Genomic DNA, 21,186 nt, shown 5'->3' on the forward strand with positions numbered 1-21,186 from the left:
TCATAGCCATAGCCATAGACATAGACAGAGACATAGAAATAGATTTAGACATAAACATAGCCATAGCCATAGCCATAGACATGGTTATAGTCATAGGCATAGCCATAGACGTAGCCTTAGCCGTAGCCTAGCCATAGACATAGACAGAGCCATAGCCATACTCATAGCCATAGCCCTAGACAGAGACAGAGCCATAGCCATAGTAATAGCCATAGCCATAGCTATAGCCATAGCCATAGCCTTAACCATAGTCAAAGACATAGCCATAGCCTTAGTCATAGACATAGACATTGCCGAAGCCATAGCCAAAGCCATATCCATGATAACATAGACATAGCCTTAGCCATAGCCATAGACATAGCTTTAGCCGTACCCATAGCCGTAGACGTAGCCATAGACATAGACAGAGACATAGCCATAGACATGGCCATAATCATAGCCATAGCCATAGACATACCCATAGCCATAGCCATAGCTCTAGCCGTAGCCGTAGCCATAGCCATAGACGTAGCTATAGCTGTAGCGAAGGCGGTAGCCATAGACATAGACTTAGACATAGCCATAGCCATAGACATAGACATAGACATAGCCTTAGCCATAGCCAGGGTATACATAGCCATAGACATAGCCATAGCCATAGCCATAGCCATTGCCATAACCATAGACAAAGTTATAGACGTAGACATAGACATAGACATAGCAATAGTCATAGACAGACATAGACATAGACATACACATATACATAGCCATAGCCATTGACATAGACATAGCCAGAGCCGTAGCCATAGACATAGTCATAGCCATAGCCATAGCCATAGCTATAGTCATAGTTGTAGCCATAGCAGTAGCTATAGACATAGACATAGCCATAGAAATAGATATAGACTTGGTAGCCATGGTAGACAAAGACATAGCCATAGCCATAGCCATATCCATAGACAAAGACATAGTCATAGCCATAGTCATAGACATAGCCATAGCCATAGACATAGCCAGAGACAAAGCCATAGCACTAGCCAATGCCATAGACATAGATATAGCCATAGGCATAGCCATAGACATACACATAGACATAGACAGACAGGCATAAACACAGACAGAGCCATAGCTATAGACCTAGCCAGAGACATAGACTAGCCATAGCTATAGACATAGACAGAGACATAGCCATAGCCATAGACATAGACATAGCCATAGCCATAGCCATGGTACACATATACATAGACACAAGCCATAGATATATATATATATAGCCATAGACATAGCCATAGCCATAGCCATTGCCATTGCTATAGCCATAGCCAGAGTCATAGCCATAGTTATGGCCATAGCCACACAGACATAGCCATAGCCATAGACATAGAAATAGCCAGAGCCGTAGCCATAGCCGTAGCAATAGCTATAGCCTTAGCCAATGATGTAGCCTTAGCTGTAGCCGTAGCCATAGTCATAGCGCAAGCTGTAACCATAGCCTAACTCTAGACATAGACATACACATAGACATAGCATTAGCCATAGACATAGACATAGACATGGACATAGCCATAGCCATAGCCATAACCATAGCCATGGTAGACATAGCCGTAGCCATAGCTATAGCCATAGACATAGCCATAGCCATAGCCAAAGCTCTAGACATAGCCATAGACATAGCCATAGCCATAGCCAGAGACATAGCCATAGCCATAGCCATAGCCATAGACTTAGACATAGACAGACATAGACATAAACATACAGGTAGACTTTGCCATAGCCATAGCCATAGACATGGACCTAGATATAGCCATAGCCATAGACATAGACATAGCCATAGCCATTGCCATAGACATAGACATAACTACAGACATAGCCATAGCCATAGCCATAGACATAGACATAAACATAGACAGAGCCATATCCAGAGCCATGGCCATAGACATAGCCATAGCCATGCCCATTGACAGTGACATTGACATTCACATAACCATAGCCATAGCCAGAGCCAAAGCCATAGCAATAGCAATAGCCATAACTATAGTCATAGACATAGACATTGCCATAGTCCTAGCCATAGCCATAGCCATAGCAATAGACATAGCCATAGCAATAGCTATAGATATAGCCATAGTCATAGCCATAGACATAGACATAGCCATAGCCATAGCCATAGACATAGATATAGACATAGACATATGAATAGACATAGACATAGCCATAACTATAGCCATAGTCATGGCCATAGCCATGGCCATAGCCATGGCCAAAGCCACAGATGTAGCCATAGCTGTAGCCGTAGCCGTCTCTATGGCCATAGCCATAGACATAGACATAGCTATAGCCATAGCCATAGCCAGAGTCAAAGACAGAGCCATAATCATAGCCATAGCCATAGACTTAGACAAAGACATAGCCATAGCCTTAGCCATAACCATAGCCATAGCCATAGACATATCCATAGCCATAGCCATAGACATAGAAATAGCCATAGACATAGCCATAGACATAGACATAGCCATAGCCGTAGCAATAGCCATAGCCATAGCTATAGCCAGAGCCATAACCATAGCCATAGACATAGACAAAGCAATAGCCGTAGCCGTAGCCGTAGCCGTAGCCATAACAGAGGATGTAGCCGTAGCCGTAGACGTAGCCGTAGACGTAGAAATAGACATAGATATAGACATAGACATAGCATTAACCATGGACATAGACATATACATGAACATAGACATAGCCATAGCCATAAACATATCCATAGCCATAGCTATAGCCATAGACATACACATAGACATAGCCATAGACATAGCCATAGCTATAGTCATAGTCATAGTCATAGCCACAGACATAGACATAGCCATAGCCATAGCCTTAGACATAGCCATAGTCATAGCCATAGACAGAGCCATAGTCATTGACATAGCTATAGCCATAGCCATAGCCATAGACATAGACAGAGATATAGCCATAGACAGAGATATAGCATACCCATTGACGTAATGTAGCCGAAGGGGTAGCCATAGCCATAGCCATAGATGTAGCCATAGCCATAGACATAGACATAGACATAGCCATAGCCATAGCAGTAGCCATAGCCGTAGCCGTAGCTTTAGCCATAAACTTAGCCATTGCCATAGCCGTAGCCATAGCCATAGACATAGACATAGACATAGCCATAGCCATAGCCATGGTATATATAGCCATAGACATAGCCATAGCCATAAACATAGCCATAGCCATAGCCATTACCAATGCCATAGCCATAACCATAGACAAAGTTATAGATATAGCCATAGACAAAGGCATAGATATAGACATAGCAATAGGCATAGACTGACATAGACATAGACATAGCAATAGGCATAGACTGACATAGACATAGACATAGACATAGCCATAGCTATAGACATAGCCATAGCCATAGCCATAGACATAGACATAGCCATAGCCATAGACATAGCCATAGACATAGATATAGCCATAGCCATAGTTATAGCCATAGGTGTAGCCATTGCCATAGCCATAGATATAGAGAGCCATAGCCATAGCCATGGTAGACATAAATATAGCTATAGCCATAGCCAGAGACATAGACATAGCTATAGCCATAGCCAGAGCCATAGACATAGACATAGCAATAGCCATAGACAGACATAGCCATAGCCATGACCATAGACAAAATCATAGCCATAGCCAAAGCCATAGACATAGACAGAGCCATAGACATAGACATAGACATAGACAGACATAAACATAGACATAGCCATAGCCATAGACATAGCCATGAACACAGACTTAGCCATAGCTATAGCCATAGACATAGATAGAGACATAGACATAGCCATAACCATCGCCATGGTAGACATATACAAAGACATAGCAGTTGCTCTATTCATAGCCAAAGACATAGCAATAGCTAGAGCCATTGCCATTGCCATAGCCATAGCCATAGCCATAGCCTTAGCCATAGCCATAGCCATAGCCACAGAGACATAGCTATAGACATACACATTGCCCGAGCTAGAGCCATAGCCATAGCCATAGACATAGATATAGCCATAGACATAGCCATAGCCATAGCCATAGCCAGAGATATAGCCATAAAGAAAGTCATAGTCAGAGATGTAGCCGTAGCCGTAGCCATGGACGTGGACTTTTACATAGCCATAGCCATAGACATAGACATAGACATGGACATGGACATGTCCATGGGTATACCCATAAACATATCCATAGCCATAGCCATAGCCATAGACATAGACAGAGACATAACCATACATAGACATAGCCATAGCCAGAGCCATAGCCATAGACGTAGACTTAGACATAGCCATAGCTGAAGATATCGACATAGCCATAGCCATAGCCATAGACAGAGCAATAGACATAGCCATAGACATAGCCTTAGCCATAGACATAGCCATAGCCATAGACATAGCCATAATCATAGCCATAGCCATAGCCGTAGCATCCATAGCCCTAGCCATAGACATACACATAGCATTAGCCTTGGACATAGCAATACACAGAGACTTAGACATAGCCATAGACATAGACATAACTATAGATAGAGACAGAGCTATAGCCATAGCAATAGCCATAGCAATAGATACACATAGCCAGAGCTATAGCCATAGTTATAGCCATAGCCATAGCCATAGACATAGCCATAGACATAGACTTAGCCATAGCCATAGCCATAGACATACCCATAGCCATAGCCATAGCCATATACATTGATATTGACAGAACCATAGCCATAGCCAATGCCATAGCAATAGCCATAGCCATAGCCATAGACATTGCCATAGCCATAGTCATAGCCATAGCCATAGATATAGCCATAGCCATAGCCATAGACATAGATATAGTCATAGCCATAGACATAGACAAACATAGACATAGCCATTGCCATAGTCATAGCCATAGCCATACACATAGACATAGACATAGAAATAGATATGAACATAAACATAACCATAGCCATAGCCATAGACATGGTTATAGTCATAGGCATAGCCATAGACGTAGCCATACACGTAGCCTAGCCATAGACATAGACATAGCCATAGCCATACTCATAGCCATAGCCCTAAACATAGCCATAGCCATAGCAATTGCAATAGCCACAGCCAAAGACATAGACATAACGAGCCATAGCCATAGCCAGAGCCATAGCCATAGACATAGCCATAGCCGTAGCCATAGCCATTGACATAGACATAGCCATACACATAAACATAGCCATAGCCATAGCAATAGCCATATCCATAGCTATAGCCATAGCCATAGCCTTAACCTTAGTCAAAGACATAGCCATAGCCTTAGCCATAGTCATAGACATTGCCAAAGCCATAGCCATAGCCATACCCATGGTAGGCATAGACATAGCCTTAGCCATAGCCATAGACAGACATAGACATAGACAAACACATAGCCATAGCTATGGCCATAGTCATAGCCATAGCCATAGCCATAGCCATAGCCGTAGACATAGACATAGCCATAGCCATAGCCATAGACATAGACATTGCCATAGCCATAGCCATAGCTATAGACATAGACCTAGACACAGACATACACTTAGCATAGCCATTGATGTAGCCGTAGCCATAGCTGTAGCCAAAGCCAGAGCCATAGCCATAGCCAAAGACATAGCCACAGATGTAGCTTTAGCCGTACCCATAGCCGTAGACGTAGCCATAGACATAGACATATAGAGAAACATAGCCATAGACATGGCTATAACCATAGCCATAGCCATAGACATACACATAGCCATAGCCATAGTTGTAGCCGTAGCCATTGCCATAGCCATAGACGTAGCTATAGCTGTATCCAAGGCCGTACCCATAGACATAGACATAGACATAGCCATAGCCATAGACAAAGACATAGCCTTAGCCATAGCCATGGTATACATAGCCATAGACATAGCCAGAGCCATGGCCATAGCCCTTGCCATAACCATAGACAAAGTTATAGACGTAGACATAGACATAGACATAGCAATAGGCATAGACAGACATAGACATAGACATACACATATACATAGCCATAGCCATAGACATAGACATAGCCAGAGCCTTAGCCATAGACATAGTCATAGCCATAGCTATAGCCATAGCTATAGCCATAGTTGTAGCCATAGCAGTAGCTATAGACATAGACATAGCCATATAAATAGATATAGAATTAGCCATAGCCATAGCCATGGTAGACAAAGACATAGCTATAGCCATAGCCATATCCATAGACAAAGACATAGCCATAGCCATAGTCATAGACATAGCCATAGCCATAGACATATCCATAGACAGACAAAGCCATAGCCATAGCCATAGAAATAGCCATAACAATAGCCAATGTCATAGACATAGATATAGCCATAGGCATAGCCATAGACATAGACATAGACATAGACATAGACAGACAGACATAAACATAGACATAGCCATAGCCATAGACAGAGCCAGAGATATAGACATAGCCATAGCTATAGCCATAGCTGTAGCCATTGCCGTAGCCGTAGCCTTAGCCATAAACGTAGCCATAGCCATAGCCGTAGCCGTAGCCATAGACATAGACATAGACATAGCCATAGCCATAGAAATAGACAGAGCCTTTGCCATAGCCATGGTATATATAGCCATAGACATAGCCACAGCCATAGACATAGCCATAGCCATAGCCATCACCATAGCCATAGCCATAACCATAGACAAAGTTATAGATATAGCCATAGACAAAGACATAGACACAGACATAGCAATAGGCATAGACTGACATAGACATAGACATAGACATAGCCATAGCCATAGCCATAGCCATAGACATAGACATAGCCATAGCAAAAGACATAGCCATAGACATAGACATAGCCATAGCCATAGTTTTAGCCATAGCTGTAACCATAGCCATACCCATAGATATAGACATAGCCATAGACATAGATATACACCTAGCCATAGCCATAGCCATGGTAGACAGAGATATAGCCATAGCCATAGCCAGAAACATAGACAAAACCATAGCCATAGCCAAAGCCATAGACATAGACATAACCATAGACATAGACATAGACATAGACAGACATAAACATAGACAGCCATAGCCAGAGACATAGATATAGACATAGCCATAGCAATAGCCATAGCCATGGTAGAAATATACATAGACATAGCAGTAGCTTTATCCATAGACAGACATAGCAATAGCCATAGCCATTGCCATTGGCATAGCCTTAGCCATAGCCATAGTCTTAGCCATAGCCATAGCCATAGCCGCACAGACATAGCCATAGACATAGACATTGCCAAAGCTAGAGCCATAGCCATAGCCATAGACATAGATAGAGCCATAGACATAGCCAGAGCCATAGCCATAGCCATAGATATAGCCATAGACATAGCCATAGACAAAGCCATAGCTAGAGACATAGATATAGCCACAGACATAGCCATAGCATTAGCCATAGCCATAGATATAGCCATAGACATAGCCATAGACAAAGTCATAGCCAGAGACGTAGCCGTAGCCGTAGCCATGGACGTGGACGTTTACATAGCCATAGCCATACACATAGACATAGACATGGACATGACCATGGGTATACCCATAAACATATCCATAGCCATAGCCATAGCCATAGACATAGACAGAGATATAACCATAGACATACACATAGCCATAGCCATAGACGTAGACCTAGACATAGCCATAGCTGAAGATATAGACATAGCCATAGCCATAGCCATAGACAGAGCAATAGACATAGCCATAGACATAGCCATAGCCATAGACATAGCCATAGCCAGAGACATAGCCATAATCATAGCCATAGCCATAGCCAGATCATCCATAGCCCTAGCTATAGACATACACATAGAAATAGCCATAGCCATATTATTATTATTATTATTATTATTACTATCCAAGCTACAACCCTAGTTACAAAAGCAAGACGCTATAAGCCCAGGGGCTCCAACAGGGAAAAATAGCCCAGTGAGGAAAGGAAATAAGGAAATAAATAAATGAAGAGAACAAATTAACAATAAATCATTCTAAAAACAGTAACAACGTCAAAACAGACATGTCATATATAAACTATTATCAGCATTAAAAACAAATATGTCATAAATAAACTATAAAATGACTCATGTCCGCCTGGTCAACAAAAAAGCATTTGCTCCAACTTTGAACTTTTGAAGTTCTACTGATTCAACCACCCGATTAGGAAGATCATTCCACAACTTGGTAACAGCTGGAATAAAACTTCTTGAGTACTGCGTAGTATTGAGTCTTATGATGGAAAAGGCCTGGCTATTAGAATTAACTGCCTGTCTAGTATTACGAACAGGATAGAATTGTCCAGGGAGATCTGAATGTAAAGGATGGTCAGAGTTGTGAAAAATCTTATGCAACATGCATAATGAACTAATTGAACGACGGTGCCAGAGATTAATATCTAGATCAGGAATAAGAAATTTAATAGACCGTAAGTTTTTGTCCAACAAATTGAGATGAGAATCAGCAGCTGAAGACCAAACAGGAGAACAATACTCAAAACAAGGTAGAATGAAAGAATTAAAACACTTCTTCAGAATAGATTGATCACCGAAAATCTTGAAAGACTTTCTCAATAAGCCTATTTTTTGTGCAATTGAAGAAGACAGAGACCTTATATGTTTCTCAAAAGTAAATTTACTGTCGAGAATCACACCTAAAATTTTGAAAGAGTCATACATATTTAAAGAAACATTATCAATACTGAGATCCGGATGTTGAGGAGCCACCGTCCTTGACCTACTTACAATCATACTTTGAGTTTTGTTAGGATTCAACTTCATACCCCATAATTTGAACCATGCACTAATTCTAGCTAAATCTCTATTAAGGGATTCACCAACCCTAGATCTACATTCAGGGGATGGAATTGATGCAAAGAGAGTAGCATCATAGCCTTAGATATAGCAATACACATAGACTTCGACATAGCCATAGACATAGACATAACTATAGATAGAGACAGAGGTATAGCCATAGCCATAGCCATAGCCATAGATACACATAGCCAGAGCTATAGCCATAGTTATAACCATAGCCATAGCCATAGACATAGCCATAGACATAGACTTAGCCTTAGCCATAGCCATAGCCATACACATACCCATAGCCATAGCCATAGCCATAGCCATAGACATTGACATTGACAGAGCCATAGCCATAGCCAATGCCATAGCCATAGCCATAGCCATAGCCATAGACATTGCCGTAGCCAGAGTCATAGCCATAGCCATAGATATAGCTAGAGTCATAGCCATAGACATAGATATAGCCATAGCCATAGATATAGACACACAGAGACATAGCCATAGCCATAGTCATAGCCATAGCCACAGACATGGACATAGACATAGAAATAGATATGGACATAAACATAGCCATAGCCATAGCCAGAGACATGGTTATAGTCATACGCATAGCCATAGACGTACCCATAGCCGTAGCCTAGCCATAGACATAAACATTGTCATAGCCATACTCATAGCCGTAGCCCTAGACATAGCCATAGCCATAGCAATTGCAATAGCCACAGCCAAAGACATAGACATAACCAGCCATAGCCATAAGCAGAGCCATAGCCATAGACATAGCCATAGCCATAGCCATAGTCATAGCCATAGACATAGCCATAGACATAGACATAGCCATAGCCATAGCAATAGCCATAGCCATAGCCATAGCTATAGCCATAGCCATAGCCTTAACCATAGTCAAAGACATAGCCAGAGCCTTAGATTTAAACATAGATATTGCCAAAGCCATAGCCATAGTCATACCTATCGTAGACATAGACATAACCTTAGCCATAGCCATAGACAGACATAGATATAGACATACACAGAGCCATAGCTATAGCCACAGTCATAGTCATAGCCATAGCCATAGAAATAGACATAGCCATAGTCTTAGCCATAGCCTTAGACATAGCCTTAGCCATAGCCATAGACATAGCCATAGTCATAGACATAGTTATAGCCATAGCCATAGCCATAGACATAGATATAGACATAGCCATAGACATAGATATAGCATACCTATTGACGTAACATACCCGTAGCTGTAGCCATAGCCATAGCCATAGATGTAGCCATAGCCGTAGCCATAGACATAGACATAACCAGAGACATAGCCATAGCCATAGCCATAGCAGTAGCCGTAGCCGTAGCTGTAGCCTTACCATAAACGTAGCCATAGCCATAGCCGTAGCCGTAGCCATAGACATAGACATAGACATAGCCATAGCCATAGACATAGACATAGCATTAGCCATAGCCATGGTGTATACAGCCATAGCCATTGCCATCACCATAGCCATAGCCATAACCATAGACAAAGTTATAGATATAGCCATAGACAAAGACATAGACATAGACATAGCAATAGGTATAGACTGACATAGACATAGACATACACATAGCCATAGACATAGATATACACCTAGCCATATCCATAGCCATGGTTTACATAGATATAGCCATAGCCATAGCCAGAGACATAGACATAGCCATAGCCATAGCCAGAGCCATAGACATAGACATAGCCATAGCCACAGAAAGACATAGCCATAGCCATGACCATAGACAAAACCATAGCCTTAGCCAAAGCCATAGACATAGATATAGCCATAGACATAGACATAGACAGACATAAACATACACATAGCCATAGTCATAGACATAGCCATAGACATAGACTCAGCCATGGTTGACATATACATAGACATAGCAGTAGCTATATCCATAGCCATAGACATAACAATAGTCATAGCCATTGCCATTGCCATAGCCAAAGCCATAGCCATAGTCTTAGCCATAGCCATAGCCATAGCCACACAGACATAGCCATAGACATAGACATTGCCCGAGCTAGAACCATAGCCATAGCCATAGACATAGATATAGCCATAGACATAGCCATAGCCATAGCCCTATATATAGCAATAGACATAGCCATAGACAAAGCCATAGCCAGAGACTTAGATATAGCCATAGACATAGTCATAGCCATAGCTATAGCCAGAGATATAGCCATAGACAAAGTCATAGCCAGAGATTAGCCGTAGTCGTACCCATGGACGTGGACTTTTACATAGCCATAGCCATAGACATAGACATAGACATAGACATGGACATTGACATGTCCATGGGTATACCCATAAACATATCCATAGCCATAGCCATAGCCATAGACATAGAGAAAGACATAACCATAGACATAGACATAGCCATAACCATAGCCATAGACATAGACTTACACAGCCATAGCTGAAGATATAGACATAGCCATAGCCATAGCCATAGACAGAGCAATAGACAGAGCCATAGACATAGCCATAGCCATAGACATAGCCATAGCCATAGACATAGCCATAATCATAGCCATAGCCATAGCCAGAGCATCCATAGCACTAGCCATAGACATACACATAGCCATAGCCATAGCCATAGCCTTAAACATAGCAATACACATAGACTTAGACATAGCCATAGACATAGACATAACTATAGATAGAGACAGAGCTATAGCCATAGCCATAGCCATAGACATAGCCATAGACATAGACTTAGCCATAGTCATAGCCATAGAAACACCCATAGCCTTAGCCATAGCTATAGACATTGACATTGACAGAGCCATAGCCATAGCCAATGCCATAGCCATAGCCATAGCCATAGCCATAGACATTGCCATAGCCATAGTCATAGCCATAGCTATAGATATAGCCATAGTCATAGCCATAAACATAGATATAGCCATAGCCATAGACATAGACAGAAATAGACATAGCAATAGCCATAGTCATAGCCATAGCCATAGACATAGACAGACATAGAAATAGATTTAGACATAAACATAGCCATAGCCATAGCCATAGACATGGTTATAGTCATAGGCATAGCCATAGACGTAGCCTTAGCCGTAGCCTAGCCATAGACATAGACAGAGCCATAGCCATACTCATAGCCATAGCCCTAGACAGAGACAGAGCCATAGCCATAGTAATAGCCATAGCCATAGCTATAGCCATAGCCATAGCCTTAACCATAGTCAAAGACATAGCCATAGCCTTAATCATAGACATAGACATTGCCGAAGCCATAGCCAAAGCCATATCCATGATAACATAGACATAGCCTTAGCCATAGCCATAGACATAGCTTTAGCCGTACCCATAGCCGTAGACGTAGCCATAGACATAGACAGAGACATAGCCATAGACATGGCCATAATCATAGCCATAGCCATAGACATACCCATAGCCATAGCCATAGCTCTAGCCGTAGCCGTAGCCATAGCCATAGACGTAGCTATAGCTGTAGCGAAGGCGGTAGCCATAGACATAGACTTAGACATAGCCATAGCCATAGACATAGACATAGACATAGCCTTAGCCATAGCCAGGGTATACATAGCCATAGACATAGCCATAGCCATAGCCATAGCCATTGCCATAACCATAGACAAAGTTATAGACGTAGACATAGACATAGACATAGCAATAGTCATAGACAGACATAGACATAGACATACACATATACATAGCCATAGCCATTGACATAGACATAGCCAGAGCCGTAGCCATAGACATAGTCATAGCCATAGCCATAGCCATAGCTATAGTCATAGTTGTAGCCATAGCAGTAGCTATAGACATAGACATAGCCATAGAAATAGATATAGACTTGGTAGCCATGGTAGACAAAGACATAGCCATAGCCATAGCCATATCCATAGACAAAGACATAGTCACAGCCATAGTCATAGACATAGCCATAGCCATAGACATAGCCAGAGACAAAGCCATAGCACTAGCCAATGCCATAGACATAGATATAGCCATAGGCATAGCCATAGACATACACATAGACATAGACAGACAGGCATAAACACAGACAGAGCCATAGCTATAGACCTAGCCAGAGACATAGACTAGCCATAGCTATAGACATAGACAGAGACATAGCCATAGCCATAGACATAGACATAGCCATAGCCATAGCCATGGTACACATATACATAGACACAAGCCATAGATATATATATATATAGCCATAGACATAGCCATAGCCATAGCCATTGCCATTGCTATAGCCATAGCCTGAGTCATAGCCATAGTTATGGCCATAGCCACACAGACATAGCCATAGCCATAGACATAGAAATAGCCAGAGCCGTAGCCATAGCCGTAGCAATAGCTATAGCCTTAGCCAATGATGTAGCCTTAGCTGTAGCCGTAGCCATAGTCATAGCGCAAGCTGTAACCATAGCCTAACTCTAGACATAGACATACACATAGACATAGCATTAGCCATAGACATAGACATAGACATGGACATAGCCATAGCCATAGCCATAACCATAGCCATGGTAGACATAGCCGTAGCCATAGCTATAGCCATATACATAGCCATAGCCATAGCCAAAGCTCTAGACATAGCCATAGACATAGCCATAGCCATAGCCAGAGACATAGCCATAGCCATAGCCATAGCCATTAACTTAGACATAGACAGACATAGACATAAACATACAGGTAGACTTTGCCATAGCCATAGCCATAGACATGGACCTAGATATAGCCATAGCCATAGACATAGACATAGCCATAGCCATTGCCATAGACATAGACATAACTACAGACATAGCCATAGCCATAGCCATAGACATAGACATAAACATAGACAGAGCCATATCCAGAGCCATGGCCATAGACATAGCCTTAGCCATGCCCATTGACAGTGACATTGACATTCACATAACCATAGCCATAGCCAGAGCCAAAGCCATAGCAATAGCAATAGCCATAACTATAGTCATAGACATAGACATTGCCATAGTCCTAGCCATAGCCATAGCCATAGCAATAGACATAGCCATAGCAATAGCTATAGATATAGCCATAGTCATAGCCATAGACATAGACATAGCCATAGCCATAGCCATAGACATAGACATAGACATATGAATAGACATAGACATAGCCATAACTATAGCCATAGTCATGGCCATAGCCATGGCCATAGCCATGGCCAAAGCCACAGATGTAGCCATAGCTGTAGCCGTAGCCGTCTCTATGGCCATAGCCATAGACATAGACATAGCTATAGCCATAGCCATAGCCAGAGTCAAAGACAGAGCCATAATCATAGCCATAGCCATAGACTTAGACAAAGACATAGCCATAGCCTTAGCCATAACCAGAGCCATAGCCATAGACATATCCATAGCCATAGCCATAGACATAGAAATAGCCATAGACATAGCCATAGACATAGACATAGCCATAGCCGTAGCAATAGCCATAGCCATAGCTATAGCCAGAGCCATAACCATAGCCATAGACATAGACAAAGCAATAGCCGTAGCCGTAGCCGTAGCCGTAGCCATAACAGAGGATGTAGCCGTAGCCGTAGACGTAGCCGTAGACGTAGAAATAGACATAGATATAGACATAGACATAGCATTAACCATGGACATAGACATATACATGAACATAGACATAGCCATAGCCATAAACATATCCATAGCCATAGCTATAGCCATAGACATACACAGACATAGACATACACATAAAAATAGCCATAGCCACAGACATAGTCATAGCCATAGCCATAGCCATAGCCATAGACATTGACATTGACATTGACAGAGCTTTAGCCAATGCCATAGCCATAGCCATAGCCATAGCCATAGACATTGCCATAGCCATAGTCATAGCCATAGCCATAGATATAGCCATAGCCATAGCCATTGACATAGCCATAGCCATAGATATAGATAGACATAGCCATAGCCATAGTCATAGCCATACCCATAGACATAGACATAGACATAGAAATAGACATAGCCATAGCCATAGCCATAGACATGGTATCAGCAATAGGCATAGCCATAGACGTAGCCATAGCCGTAGATATAGACAGACATAGACATAGCCATAGCCATAGACATAGATATAGACAAGGACATAACCATAGACATAGACATAGACATAGCCATAGCCATACCCATAGCCATAGCCCTAGACATAGCCATAGCCATATCAATTGCCATAGCCATAACAAAAGACATAGACATAACCAGCCATAGCCATAGCCAGAGCCATAGCCATAAACATAGACATAGCCAGAGCCATAGACATAGACTTAGCCATAGCCATAGACATAGACATAGCCATAGCCAAAGCAATAGCCTTAACAATTGCTAGAGCCATAGCCATAGCCATAGCCATTGACAAAAACATACCATAGCCATAGCCATAGACATAGACTTAGCCATAGCCACACCCATTTTAGACATAGACATAGCCTTAGCCATAGCCATAGCCATAGACATAGACATAGCCATAGACATAGACATACACATAGCCATAGCTATAGCCATAGTCATAGCCATAGCCATAGACATAGACATAGTCATAGAATAGCCTTAGACATAGCCATAGCCATAGACATAGCCAGAGCCTTAGACAAAGACATTGCCAGAGACATAGACATAGCAAAGCCATTGACATAACCGTAGCCATAGCCGTAGCCATAGCCATAGCCATATATTAGCTGTAGCCGTAGCCTTAGCCATAGACATAGACATAGACATAGACATAGCTATAGACATGTCCATAGCCATAGCCATAGCCATAGACAAAGCCATAACCATAGCCATAGCCATAGCTGTAGCCATAGTCGTAGTTGTAGCCATAAATATAGCCATAGCCGTAGCCATAGCTGTAGCCGTAGCCATAGACATAGACATAAACATAGCCATAGCCATAGACATAGCCATAACCATAGACATAGCCATAACCATAGACAAAGTTATAGATATAGACATACACATAGATATACACATAGCCATAGACATAGACATAAACAAAGACATAGCCCTAGCCATAGACTTAGACATAGCCATAGCCATAGACATAGACATAGCCATAGACATAGACATAGTCATAGCCAAAGACATAGCCATAGCCATCAACATAGCCACAGCCATAGCCATAACCATAGACAAAATTATAGATATAGACATAGACATAGACATACACATAGTCATGGACATAGCCATAGACTTAGACATAGCCATAGCCATAGGCATAGACATAGCTGTTGACAGACATAGATATAGACATAGACATAGCCATAGCCAGAGCCATAGCTGAAGACATAGACATAGCCATAGTCATAGCCAGAGACATAGACATAGACATAGACATAACCGTAGCCAAAGCCATATACATAGCCATAATCATAGCCATTGCAATAGCCATAGACATAAACATAGACATAGACATAGCCATAATCATAGCCATAGCCATAGCCATAGAAATAGACATAGCCATAGACATGGCCATAGCCATAGCCATAGACATAGCCATAGCCATAGCCATAGCCATAGCTGTAGTCTTAGCCATAGATGTAGCCATAGCTCTAGCCATAGTCGTAGCCATAGACATAGACATAAACATAGCCATAGCCATAGACATAGCCATAGCCATAACCATAGACAAAGTTATACATATGGACATAGACATAGACATACACATAGCCATAGACCTAGCCATAGACATAGACATAGCCATAGCCATAGACATAGACATAGCCTTTGACAGACATAGACATACACGTAGACATAGCCAGAGCCATAGCCATAGCTGAAGACATAGACATAGCCATAGTCATAGATATAGACATAGATATGGACATAGACATAGCCATAGCCATAGCCATAGCTATAGCCAGAGCCATAACCATAGCCATAGACATAGACAAAGCAATAGCCGTAGCCGTAGCCGTAGCCGTAGCCATAACAGAGGATGTAGCCGTAGCCGTAGCCGTAGCCGTAGACGTAGCCGTAGACGTAGAAATAGACATAGATATAGACATAGACATAGCATTAACCATGGACATAGACATATACATGAACATAGACATAGCCATAGCCATAAACATATCCATAGCCATAGCTATAGCCATAGACATACATAGACATAGACATACACATAGAAATAGCCATAGCCACAGACATAGTCATAGCCATAGCCATAGCCATAGCCATAGACATTGAGATTGACATTGACAGAGCTTTAGCCAATGCCATAGCCATAGCCATAGCCATAGCCATAGACATTGCCATAGCCATAGTCATAGCCATAGCCATAGATATAGCCATAGCCATAGCCATTGACATAGCCATAGCCATAGATATAGACAGACATAGACATAGCCATAGCCATAGTCATAGCCATACCCATAGACATAGACATAGACATAGAAATAGACATAGCCATAGCCATAGCCATAGACATGGTATCAGCAATAGGCATAGCCATAGACGTAGCCATAGCCGTAGATATAGACAGACATAGACATAGCCATAGCCATAGACATAGATATAGACAAGGACATAACCATAGACATAGACATAGACATAGCCATAGCCATACCCATAGCCATAGCCCTAGACATAGCCATAGCCATATCAATTGCCATAGCCATAACAAAAGACATAGACATAACCAGCCATAGCCATAGCCAGAGCCATAGCCATAAACATAGACATAGCCAGAGCCATAGACATAGACTTAGCCATAGCCATAGACATAGACATAGCCATAGCCAAAGCAATAGCCTTAACAATTGCTATAGCCATAGCCATAGCCATAGCCATTGACAAAAACATACCATAGCCATAGCCATAGACATAGACTTAGCCATAGCCACACCCATTTTAGACATAGACATAGCCTTAGCCATAGCCATAGACATAGACATAGCCATAGACATAGACATACACATAGGCATAGCTATAGCCATAGTCATAGCCATAGCCATAGACATAGACATAGTCATAGAATAGCCTTAGACATAGCCATAGCCATAGACATAGCCAGAGCCATAGACAAAGACATTGCCAGAGACATAGACATAGCAAAGCCATTGACATAACCGTAGCCATAGCCGTAGCCATAGCCATAGCCATATATTAGCTGTAGCCGTAGCCTTAGCCATAGACATAGACATAGACATAGACATAGCTATAGACATGTCCATAGCCATAGCCATAGCCATAGACAAAGCCATAACCATAGCCATAGCCATAGCTGTAGCCATAGTCGTAGTTGTACCCATAAATATAGCCATAGCCGTAGCCTCAGCTGTAGCCGTAGCCATAGACATAGACATAAACATAGCCATAGCCATAGACATAGCCATAACCATAGACATAGCCATAACCATAGACAAAGTTATAGATATAGATATACACATAGACATACACATAGCCATAGACATAGACATAAACAAAGACATAGCCCTAGCCATAGACTTAGACATAGCCATAGCCATAGACATAGACATAGCCATAGACATAGACATAGTCATAGCCAAAGACATAGCCATAGCCATCAACATAGCCACAACCATAGCCATAACCATAGACAAAGTTATAGATATAGACATAGACATAGACATACACATAGTCATGGACATAGCCATAGACATAGACATAGCCATAGCCATAGGCATAGACATAGCTGTTGACAGACATAGATATAGACATAGACATAGCCATAGCCAGAGCCATAGCTGAAGACATAGACATAGCCATAGTCATAGCCAGAGACATAGACATAGACATAGACATAACCTTAGCCAAAGCCATATACATAGCCATAATCATAGCCATTGCAATAGCCATAGACATAAACATAGACATAGACATAGCCATAATCATAGCCATAGCCATAGCCATAGAAATAGACATAGCCATAGACATGGCCAGAGCCATAGCCATAGACATAGCCATAGCCATAGCCATAGCTGTAGTCTTAGCCATAGATGTAGCCATAGCTGTAGCCATAGTCGTAGCCATAGACATAGACATAAACATAGCCATAGCCATAGACATAGCCATAGCCATAACCATAGACAAAGTTATACATATGGACATAGACATAGACATACACATAGCCATAGACCTAGCCATAGACATAGACATAGCCATAGCCATAGACATAGACATAGCTGTTGACAGACATAGACATAGACGTAGACATAGCCAGAGCCATAGCCATAGCTGAAGACATAGACATAGCCATAGTCATAGCCATAGACATAGATATGGACATAGACATAGCCATAGCCATAGACATAGCCATAATCATAGCCATAGCCATAGCCATAGACATAGACATAGCCATAGACATGGCCATACCCATAGCCATAGCCATAGACATAGCCATAGCCATAGCCATAGCCATAGCTGTAGCCATATCCGTAGTCGTAGTCATAGATGTAGCCATAGCCGTAGCCCTAGCCGTAGCCATATACATAGACATAAACATAGCCATAGCCATAGACATAGCCAAAACCATAGACAAAGTTATAGATATAGACAAAGACATAGTCATAGACATAGTCATACACATAGACATAGCCATAGCCATAGACATAGACATAGCCGTAGCCTTAGCCATAGCCATGGTATACATAGCCGAAGACATAGCCATAGCCTTAGAAATAACCCTAGCCATAGCCATAGCCATAACCATAAACAAAGATGTAAATATAAACATAGACATAGACATACACATAGCCATAGCCATAGACTTAGACAAAGACATAGCCATAGCCTTAGCCATAACCATAGCCATAGCCATAGACATATCCATAGCCATAGCCATAGACATAGAAATAGCCATAGACATAGCCATAGACATAGACATAGCAATAGCCGTAGCAATAGCCATAGCCATAGCTATAGCCAGAGCCTTAACCAAAGCCATAGACATAGACAAAGCAATAGCCGTAGCCGTAGCCGTAGCCGTAGCCATAACAGAGGATGTAGCCGTAGCCGTAGACGTAGCCGTAGACGTAGAAATAGACATAGATATAGACATAGACATAGCATTAACCATGGACATAGACATATACATGAACATAGACATAGCCATAGCCATAAACATATCCATAGCCATAGCTATAGCCATAGACATACACATAGACATAGCCATAGACATAGCCATAGCTATAGTCATAGTCATAGTCATAGCCACAGACATAGACATAGCCATAGCCATAGCCTTAGACATAGCCATAGTCATAGCCATAGACAGAGCCATAGTCATTGACATAGCTATAGCCATAGCCATAGCCATAGACATAGACAGAGATATAGCCATAGACAGAGATATAGCATACCCATTGACGTAATGTAGCCGAAGGGGTAGCCATAGCCATAGCCATAGATGTAGCCATAGCCATAGACATAGACATAGACATAGCCATAGCCATAGCCATAGCAGTAGCCATAGCCGTAGCCGTAGCTTTAGCCATAAACTTAGCCATTGCCATAGCCGTAGCCATAGCCATAGACATAGACATAGACATAGCCATAGCCATAGCCATGGTATATATAGCCATAGACATAGCCATAGCCATAAACATAGCCATAGCCATAGCCATTACCAATGCCATAGCCATAACCATAGACAAAGTTATAGATATAGCCATAGACAAAGGCATAGATATAGACATAGCAATAGGCATAGACTGACATAGACATAGACATAGCAATAGGCATAGACTGACATAGACATAGACATAGACATAGCCATAGCTATAGACATAGCCATAGCCATAGCCATAGACATAGACATAGCCATAGCCATAGACATAGCCATAGACATAGATATAGCCATAGCCATAGTTATAGCCATAGGTGTAGCCATTGCCATAGCCATAGATATAGAGAGCCATAGCCATAGCCATGGTAGACATAAATATAGCTATAGCCATAGCCAGAGACATAGACATAGCTATAGCCATAGCCAGAGCCATAGACATAGACATAGCAATAGCCATAGACAGACATAGCCATAGCCATGACCATAGACAAAATCATAGCCATAGCCAAAGCCATAGACATAGACAGAGCCATAGACATAGACATAGACATAGACAGACATAAACATAGACATAGCCATAGCCATAGACATAGCCATGAACACAGACTTAGCCATAGCTATAGCCATAGACATAGATAGAGACATAGACATAGCCATAACCATCGCCATGGTAGACATATACAAAGACATAGCAGTTGCTCTATTCATAGCCAAAGACATAGCAATAGCTAGAGCCATTG

At 41.9% G+C, this 21,186-nt stretch overlaps 5 protein-coding genes across 5 annotated transcripts; all 5 read right to left on the minus strand.

Moving 5' to 3' along the window:
- Positions 1-363: 363 nt before the first annotated feature.
- Positions 364-1,552, minus strand: LOC137633522 (keratin-associated protein 6-2-like). The gene is made up of 3 exons (XM_068365816.1): positions 1,478-1,552; positions 761-1,012; positions 364-477 (listed from the first exon to the last, which is right to left on the minus strand). The coding sequence occupies exons 1-3, from the start codon at positions 1,550-1,552 to the stop codon at positions 364-366; spliced, it is 441 nt and encodes a 146-aa protein (XP_068221917.1).
- A 221-nt stretch (positions 1,553-1,773) lies between these two features.
- LOC137633523 (prisilkin-39-like) lies at positions 1,774-3,528 on the minus strand. Its single transcript, XM_068365817.1, has 4 exons — positions 3,251-3,528; positions 2,965-3,083; positions 2,128-2,372; positions 1,774-2,043 (listed from the first exon to the last, which is right to left on the minus strand). The coding sequence occupies exons 1-4, from the start codon at positions 3,526-3,528 to the stop codon at positions 1,774-1,776; spliced, it is 912 nt and encodes a 303-aa protein (XP_068221918.1).
- A 6,006-nt stretch (positions 3,529-9,534) lies between these two features.
- Positions 9,535-11,282, minus strand: LOC137633524 (occludin-like). Its single transcript, XM_068365818.1, has 4 exons — positions 11,131-11,282; positions 10,699-10,907; positions 10,077-10,214; positions 9,535-9,818 (listed from the first exon to the last, which is right to left on the minus strand). The coding sequence occupies exons 1-4, from the start codon at positions 11,280-11,282 to the stop codon at positions 9,535-9,537; spliced, it is 783 nt and encodes a 260-aa protein (XP_068221919.1).
- Positions 11,283-12,202: 920 nt separating this feature from the next.
- On the minus strand, positions 12,203-13,391 carry LOC137633526 (keratin-associated protein 6-2-like). The gene is made up of 3 exons (XM_068365819.1): positions 13,317-13,391; positions 12,600-12,851; positions 12,203-12,316 (listed from the first exon to the last, which is right to left on the minus strand). Exons 1-3 carry the CDS (start codon positions 13,389-13,391, stop codon positions 12,203-12,205), a joined length of 441 nt encoding a protein of 146 aa, XP_068221920.1.
- Positions 13,392-17,900: 4,509 nt separating this feature from the next.
- Positions 17,901-20,810, minus strand: LOC137633527 (shematrin-like protein 1). Its single transcript, XM_068365820.1, has 4 exons — positions 20,508-20,810; positions 19,245-19,352; positions 18,391-18,687; positions 17,901-18,041 (listed from the first exon to the last, which is right to left on the minus strand). The coding sequence occupies exons 1-4, from the start codon at positions 20,808-20,810 to the stop codon at positions 17,901-17,903; spliced, it is 849 nt and encodes a 282-aa protein (XP_068221921.1).
- Positions 20,811-21,186: the final 376 nt, after the last annotated feature.

Source organism: Palaemon carinicauda, chromosome 43 (genome assembly GCF_036898095.1).
Source record: "Palaemon carinicauda isolate YSFRI2023 chromosome 43, ASM3689809v2, whole genome shotgun sequence".
NCBI lineage: Eukaryota > Metazoa > Arthropoda > Malacostraca > Decapoda > Palaemonidae > Palaemon > Palaemon carinicauda.